Below are 8,840 nucleotides of genomic sequence, written 5' to 3' on the forward strand. Positions count from 1 at the left end.
CACACACACACACACACACACACACACACACACACACACACACAGAAACTATGAGGTGTTGGATATGTTAATTAACTTAATTATGATAATCATTTCACAATGTATATGTTTACCAAAGCATTAAGTTGTACATTTTGGGTTTTTTCCTCCTACCAAAAAAGTGCTTTAATAGTTAGAGATTGTCTAAAGTTCTCTCACAGAAGTCAATTCATTTGCATATTTCTCTTCAGTCAAAGCTAGGACACCCAGAGTGAGAACCCCCAGGAGCAGCCAGTCTCATGCAGGGGCCCAGGTAGGGGCTATCAGGAGAGCAGGTTGCAGGAGCTAGGCCAGGAGGCCATTCAGGAGATGACCTTTAGGCTCAGCTTGTGCCCCTCCAGGACCTGCAGGCAGTCCTGTCTCCTACATCCAGTAGGTGTCGTACAGGACCAGCTGTTCCAAGGCACAGCTGAGCTTCTGGAGGCTCTAATCAGCTGCTAGATGCCTGGGTCACACATGTAGTTGTCGCCTGAGGTCCCACTTGCATGGGCTGTGGTTGGCCAGTGGGTGGGAGGCCAGACTGCGGTAGCCACTCTCAGTCAAGTCGCATTCCCCAGCTAAGGCACCCACAGCATGGTGCCAGGCTGGCCCATGACCTGGCATAGTTCCTGAATGCCAGAGTACCCAGCTTGTTGTTGCTCATCTACAGCTCTACAAGATTCTGTTTTGAGTTAGCATCATGTTGAAGTGGTGGCAGCAGATAGCTGTAAGCTGTAGGACTTTACCCATGAAGAATGCAGCTGACAGCTATGCTCTTACAGGCTCTCACACAGCAGCCAGGCACCCTGTCCTCCAGTGCATTGCCCAGAAGGCTCAGCTCTTCAGGTTTACCTTGGCCCTAAGGACAGGGCACCGGTCTCTGCAGCTCTTGGTGGTGATGTCACAGTCCCAGAGCCATAGGGCCCTGAGCCAAGAGCTGGGGTGTAGCAGCCTGGGGCACAGCTGGACAATGCCCAGGTCGCCCAGCTTGTCACCCAGTTCCAGCTCCTTCATTGAAGCCTTGGAGGCCATGATGCCACACAGATCCTTACCATTGGCCTATGTGAGACTACAGTTCTGCATCATCAGCGCCTCCAGCTAGCAGGTGGAGTTCATGAGGCCCTGGCACAGTGCCCTGGGGCTGTCCTGGCAGATGTCGTCATTGCTCACCGTGAGCTCCTTGGAGTGTACTTGACCTTGAGCACCAAGGCTAGGGGCTCACAGCTGGCCACTAGCAGGTTGCAGAAGCTCTTTGCAGAGCAGCTAACAGGCCTGCATCTGCCAGTGGGTTGTCACTGAGGTGCAGTTCACACAGGATGGGTACTGAGTGCAGCATGTAGGGCAGAACCCCACAGCCAGCCTCCATTAGGCAGCAGTTCTGGAGGCTGAGCTTCTGTATCTTGGAGGTGGGGCTCTGCAGGCCCTGGAGCACCAGGTGCAGACCAGCATCACCCAGCTCTTTGGTGTAAAGGCTAAGCTTGGTCAGGGAGGGGTTGGCCTAAAGGGCAGAGGTAATATCCTTGCAACACACCTCTGTGAGGACCCTGTTGTCCAGCCTGACCACCTCAAATTGCTGAACAGAGAGGCAGGAGCTCTGTCCACCCAGCATCACTCAGCTGTTCACGCTGAATGTCCAGATTCCTGGTTCAAGGCAAAGTGGTTTTTTTGGCTGAGCCACTTTATGCCAGGGCCAGAAGCCTGTTGTACATTTAAATGTATACAATTTTGTCAATTATATGTCAAAAAAGCTGAAAAAAAAAAAAATTCATCTGTAGGTATTGCATTGCATTATATATATTTTAGGATAAGAGGAGTTGGAGGATTGTCTCTGCCAAAATAGATTTTCATTTTTACAGTTTTAAGTTTTCACATTCTTTATTTTATTTGAATTACATACATATTTAAGTATAATGGTATAAAAATGTAGTATTTCAATTTAGGCACTGCCTATGTCTTTTAATTTTCTTAATCCCAACATTGAAGTATGGCTTGTTTTGGTGCTAGAGGAGCTTTTTAAATAAAATGCTTTAGGGGTGCCTGGGTGGCTCAGTCAGTTAGGTATCTGACTTCAGCTCAGGTCATGATCTCAAAACTCACGGGTTTAAGCCCCACTTTGGGCTCTGTGCTGACGGCTCAGAGCCTGGATCCTGCTTCAGATTCTGTGTCTCCCTCTCTCTCTACCCCTCCCCCACTCACACTGTCTCTCTCAAAAATAAATAAACATTTTAAAAAATTTAAGTAAAATGCTTTAAATGCTCTAAATGTATATATATCTTATTTATTCCTCATCAACAGTCTCTTAGAAGCTAACACATTCAAAATTTACTTTATTTAATATCTATGTTTAATATTATTTATTTAACCTGTCTATTAATTTCTGCTTTATTTTCAGAACTGAAGGCAGAAGCTAGTCTAATGGACCAGATGAGTAGTTGTGATAGTTCATCGGATTCCAAAAGTTCATCATCTTCAAGTAGTGAGGATAGTTCCAGTGACTCAGACGATGAAGAGTGCAGATCCTCTCCTTCTGATCCAGGGACTTATATCTCAGGACATCCTGTCATGTCTGCCATGCCACAATGCAGGATTCCTGATATGGATGCTGGCCGGAATAGATCTCATGACAACAGTGGCCTTCTGATGAGTACTTTAAGTGAGTATATGTAAACATGAGTAATTGGAAAAGTAAGAATTCACTGTGGAGCCATAGTGATTTTGATCTAAAATTTGGATTAAAAGAATAAAACTCTTACTTTATTCATTTGATACTATGATTAATCATTACCTGCTTGTTGAATCATTCCTTTCCTTTTGACACTGTGACATTGTGTCTTATTGGTTTTTCTCCTGTCTCTCTAGATACTTTTCTGTCTCCTTTGCCAGTTTAGAATCTTCTACTCCATCATTAGAGCTGGAGTTCCTCAAGCAAGGCTTAATTCTAGGCCCTCTTTCCTTTTTCCACATTCTTTCCCTAGATAATCTCCTCCATATTTTTGTTGTAATCAATACTTACATATAGATAACTTGTAAATTTGCATCTCTGACCTGATCCTCTGAGCTCTAGAAACAGGTAGGTCCAACACCATCTTTCAGGAAAGGCATTCCAAATTCACTTTGTCCAAAAACCAACTTATAATCATTGGCTCACTGTGTTTCCTCTTAGTGAAAGGCAGGATTCATAATAATACAATCCAGAAGCCTAATTGTATATAAGGATTTACTTCCTCTCCCTTTTTGTAGCATAGTCAATCCATCATCAAGTCCTATTTATTTTACCTCCTTAATATTTCTCAAATTCATCTACTTCTCTGCATCTCCACTACTATTACTCTAATTCAACTTACCATATTTCTTGCATTTCACTCTGCAGTGATGTTCTAACTGGTTCACCCCCTTATCTACTCAAACCCAGTTTTGATCCATTATGTATATTGCAGCCATATTGCTCTTTTCATAATTCAAATATAATCTGTCACCCCTCCTGCTTTAAACTTTTCAGTGACTAGTACAGTTGAACCTTAAGCAACACAGGTTTGAACACTGCAGGTCCACTTTACATGGTTTTTTTTTTAATAGATTTTTTTTTTCAGTACTGTAAATGTATTTTCTTTTCCTTATAATTTTCTTAACATTTTCTGTACCTTGATTTATTATAAGAATATAGTATATAACACATATAGTAGTATATAGCATACAAAACATGTGTTAATTAACTACTTATATTATTGGTAAGGCCTCTGGTCAACAGTAGTTACGTTGTTGCGGAATGAAAAGTTATATACAGGCTTTTCACAACAGAGGGTCACCTCCCCTAACCACTCCCGCATCAAGTGTCATTTGTAATTTCTTCTATGGTAGAGACAAAACATCTTAACATAATGGTCTTGCTTTTTTTGTTCTAGTAACATTTACCTAATTTTTGCCACTATACTCAAACCTTTCACCCATATGAGGGTCCTTATACACTGCTGTTCATTCGGCCAGAAACACTTCCTTCTTTTCATGTAGTTAACTTTTTCTCCTTTAGATTACAGTTCAAGACACACTTTGTCAAGGATACCTTCCTGACAAGGTCAGATCCTCCTTTTTGCAGAACTTCAGAGCAATATCTTGCTTATGTCAGTTGTCATAATTATAAATTTATATCTTTTGTGTGATTTGCTTTCTTCTGAAGTTTAAGCTGCAGGAGGAGACCAGTCTTGTTTATTTTTTCACTTATCATTGAGTACTAGCACCTAGCATACAACCTGATACATAGTAGATGCTCAATAAATACATTTATTTATTTATTTTTATTTTTTTAATGTTTTATTTATTTTTGAGACAGAGGGAGACAGAGCATGAGCAGGAGAGGGGCAGAGAGAGAGGGAGACACAGAATCCGAAGCAGGCTTCAGGCTCTGAGCTGTCAGCACAGAGCCCGACTCAGGGCTCAAACTCACAAACCGCGAGATCATGACCTGAGCCGAAGTCAGATGCTTAACCGACTGAGCCACCCAGGCGCCCCGCTCAATAAATACTTTTTAATAAAAGCATACAGGTTGATAGTCTCAGGAGGAAAATGGGACTGTATGTGTATTTAAAGCTAATCTCACTGTGTTAATTAATAATGATAAAGAAAACGACTGACTCTAGCTAGCCGTATAACAGAACAGATCCAGTTTCATTCTTTTGCATATATTTGTCCAGTTTTCCCAGCACCATTTATTGAAGAGGCTATTTTTCCCCATTGTATATTCTTGCCTTCTTTGTCATGATTAATTGACCATATAAATGTGGAGTTATTTCTGGGCTGTCTATTCTGTTCCATTGATTTATGTGTCTATTCCTCTGCCAGTACCATACTGTTTTGATTATTATAGTTTTATAGTATATTTTGAAATCTTTAATGAATAAATTTAGAATTAAGAGGAGCAAGACACCATTCAACACACCATGTCAACAATTTTTATCTTTATTTAACTTGTTGAAATAAGGATTAGAAAGCATTCATATCACTAATATGTTTTCCAAAACAAATACAAAAATCTTTGTGAAGTAAAGATTTAAAATAAAGATATAACACTATTTCAAAAAGATATGTGCACCTATGTTTTTGCAGCATTACTTACAACATTTAAAGTAACATTTAAAAAAATGTAAAGTCTTCTTTCAGTTTACATAATAGTTCATTAAATTTCAGTAAATTTTAAGTCTGTGCAAAAGAATAGTTTATAAAACTGAAATTAGGTTCCAGCCTTAAAATTACGAACAGGTCTTCCAGGTACATGAATATACTAGTGGACTTTGAAAAGCTTTGCACAATGTGGTAGAGTTCTTTATTGTGTAAGACTTGTTCCTACATTGTAATACATTTAGCATTCCTAAATTCCCCTCTCACTAAATGCCACTAACAATCTGCAAATCATCCAAACAACACTTCAAATAAATTTCTGTGCCATCTCCAAGGGATCAGTATTGCTGTCATTGAGAACCACTGGCTTAGGAATCTGAATGCATTTGCTATGGGTAAACTCTTTTTTCCAAGTCACAGTTACCATTTTGATTGAAAATATGTTTCCTTTACTAGTATGTCATGTTCAAAGGCTAATCTGGATACCTTCAAGTCAACTGAATATTTCAACACCACGGTGATACTATGCATATAACCCATACAGCATGAAGTCTATTACAAAAGTAGAACTCGGGACATTGGGTTTGACTTAAGAAACTCATACTATGGGGATCGTGTCAAGTTGAACATTCTTATGCCATACAATAGTTGTGTAATAAATGGAAACTTAATCCTTAAAAATTATAAAATGGTCATGCACAAAAGAAGCTTTAGCAGATTTCTTTATCAAATAATGTAATAGTTCTGGAGTTCATGCAGTGAACTGAGCTGTCTTGCAACAACTTATATATGGCCTAGAAACCACTTCTCTTAAACTGGGTATTAACTTCAAAATAGGCCAGCTTTTTGTTGATTTTGGACTAGTTTAAAAATACAAGAATATTTTTAACCATTGTAATTTACTACCCAAATGATATTATCCAATTCCATATCTTCAAATAAACCCCTGCAGTCAGTGACTCCCAAATCTTTATTTCCAGCTCCAACCTCTACCATGTCAGACTTATATATCCAATTGCCCATAGCATATATACTTGAAAATTTACTAGGTATCTCAAATGTGTCATGTTGAAAATTGAACTTGTAATTTTTTCACATAATCTTGTTCCTCTGGTATTTCTCATCTCAGTAAATGATGCCACCATCCAGTTGTTTAGATCAGAAATGCCAGGAGTCATTCTTCACTTTTCTCTTTCTCTCATGCCCTAAATCCAATACTTTTGATAGTCCTGTAAGTTCTATCTTTATATTTTAATCCTGACTGCTTAGCACCACCTCCACCCGAGCCACCTGAATCAAAGCCAGTATTATTTCTTATGTGAGAAACTCTGATACGATTATAGTGTATTATAGTGTATTCACTGATCTAAAACAGTTCAAGTCAATGTCTGCTTAAAATTTTCTGATGACTCCCATTACATTTCAACCAAAACCCAAAGTTTTTATCATAACCTAGAAACCATGGTTTTCTGGACATCTTCCTGACCTCATTTCCTATCATTCTCTTCCTCATTCATTCCACTTCAGCCAGCAAACACAACCATGCTTCTGCCTTAGGATATTTGTATTTCCTGTTCAGGCTTGACAGTACCTGCCCTCCTTCCACAGTTTTATGACTTTCTACATTTGGATCTCTGTTCAAATGTCACCCTTCAAGGAGACCTGCCAACAACTATCATATCTAAAATAGCACCTTCCACCACTCTTCCATCACTAATCTTCATTTTTTCATAGTATTTATCCCTACTTGACATCATATTATATATTTGTTTGTTTACTGTCTGTTTCCCCCACTGGGATATAAATTCCATTACTGTAAGCGCATTGATGAATTACAAAAGGAACCAATGGTGAATTACTCTTAAAATATACTACTTAATGTTTTGACTGAATTTGATGTAAAAAAATTATGTAACTTTTTCACTCTTCAAAATGATGTAGGCTGATCTAAACCACATTTTTTCGCATTTCCTGATGTAATTAAATCAGTGGGATAAAAAGAAAAGTGGTGTTGGTATGTGAAAGAAGACTAAAAGAGATGCCAGGTGATACTAAAACTATGCTGACGATTGATGTTTTCTTTACAAGCAATATTAATTTTTCAAATTACTAATGAAGTGACTAAATTATAGAATAAGCAATCTGATTATTAATGACAAAATGCTAACTAAATGGGATCACTCGGTGTTACATTTTGTATAATATTTATGTTCATCCAAAAATAAATATATTAAATATGAAAATATTAAATAATTACTACAGTTTTGCTATTTTTTTTTATTTTAGGAAATGATTTGCAGCTGAGTGAATCAGGAAGTGACAGTGATGACTGAAGAAACTTTCAGCTATATATATAAAATTTGTAAGACATGGGATAATTTATATTAAGAGTAAAAATTCCTAAGACTGAAGAAAATGTATCTTAACTTTTGATGATAAAGGAAATTAAATTTGATTCAGAATTTTCAGTTGATATGATATTTTTGATCTTTTCTGAATTCTAGCATTTTCATGTGCATTCCATTTCCAAGGTTTTACAGATGAGAAAACAGAATTTAGGTAATTTGCCCACATATTGTTAGTTGACAAGTGGCAGATCAGGTGTTCTAGAGTTCAACTTCAATGCTCTGTTTTATAACACTGCTGTCTCCAATTGTGAAATGTCAAAACAATTTATTTATAATGATTTTAATTGTATCTCTGAGCCTTTTATATATGATAATCCTTAGATTTTGGTTGAAAATATTTAAATTCTTAACAAAATTAAGCTATAATTTAGAATAAAAGTAAAGCTAGATAATTGTTTTAATGAAACTGTTTTTGTATCTCATAATATTTTTTTAATTTTGCTTTTGAGAGAAAAATAAGCAGTTAAGTGTTAAGTAGATAAATATTACTTACATCTGTAGTATTTTTGAATTTGGGGGAAATGATAAATATTATAGTTGAAAGCCAATGACCATAGCAAGTTCTTTTTTTTTCTTTTTTCTTTTTTTAAGTTCTTTTTTTTTAATTAAACTTCACTTTTTAGAGAAGTTTTAGGTTCATAGTAAAATTGAGCAGAAAGTACAGAGAATTCTCATATACTCCCTGTTCCCCAACCTCCCCCACTATAAACATCCTGCACCAGAATGGTATGTTTTTACAATTGATGAATCTTACATTGACACATCATCACCCCAAGTCTATAGTTTGCATTAGAGTTCACTCTGCATTGTACATCCTATGGGTTTTACAGATGTATAGTGATATGTATCCACATTGTAGTAGTATACAAAATCATTTCGCTGCTCTAAAAATCCTGCACTCTGCCTGTTCATTTATTTCTCCCCCACCCCCAACCCCTGGCAGCCACTGATCTTTTTACTGTCCCCTTAGTTTTGCCTTTTCCAGCATGTCATAAAGTTAGAATCATACAGTATGCTGCCTTTTCAGATTGACTTCTTTCACTTAAATATGCATTTAAGTTTCCTCCATATCTTTTTCATGGCTTGATAGTTCATTTCCTTTTAGTACTGAGTAAACATTATATTGTCTGGATGTATCAAAGTTTACTTATTCACCAACCTACTGGAAGAATTTTCCTTGCTTCCAAGTTTTGGCAATTTAAGTTGAATAAAATTTTTTCATAATTACCTCTTACCATAGGAATTTTGTAGTTTATTTTTTTTTAAATCCTTACGTTTTGGTTTTAATCTCTCCTACTTTCT

The 8,840-nt window shown here is 37.2% G+C and overlaps 1 protein-coding gene across 3 annotated transcripts in view; it reads left to right on the forward strand.

Moving 5' to 3' along the window:
* Positions 1–8,086, forward strand: part of EAF2 (ELL associated factor 2) — a 36,521-nt gene extending 28,435 nt beyond the window's left edge. For all 3 annotated transcript variants that reach the window (XM_040484659.1, XM_040484658.1, XM_040484661.1), the window contains 2 exons: positions 2,411–2,671; positions 7,417–8,086. In XM_040484659.1, the coding sequence (XP_040340593.1) occupies positions 2,411–2,671; positions 7,417–7,463 (308 nt within the window). In that variant the 3' untranslated portion in view covers positions 7,464–8,086. The remainder of the gene's footprint in view (positions 1–2,410; positions 2,672–7,416) is intronic.
* Positions 8,087–8,840: the final 754 nt, after the last annotated feature.

This window comes from Herpailurus yagouaroundi, unplaced genomic scaffold (assembly GCF_014898765.1).
Source record: "Herpailurus yagouaroundi ecotype Mexico unplaced genomic scaffold, PumYag 162, whole genome shotgun sequence".
NCBI lineage: Eukaryota > Metazoa > Chordata > Mammalia > Carnivora > Felidae > Herpailurus > Herpailurus yagouaroundi.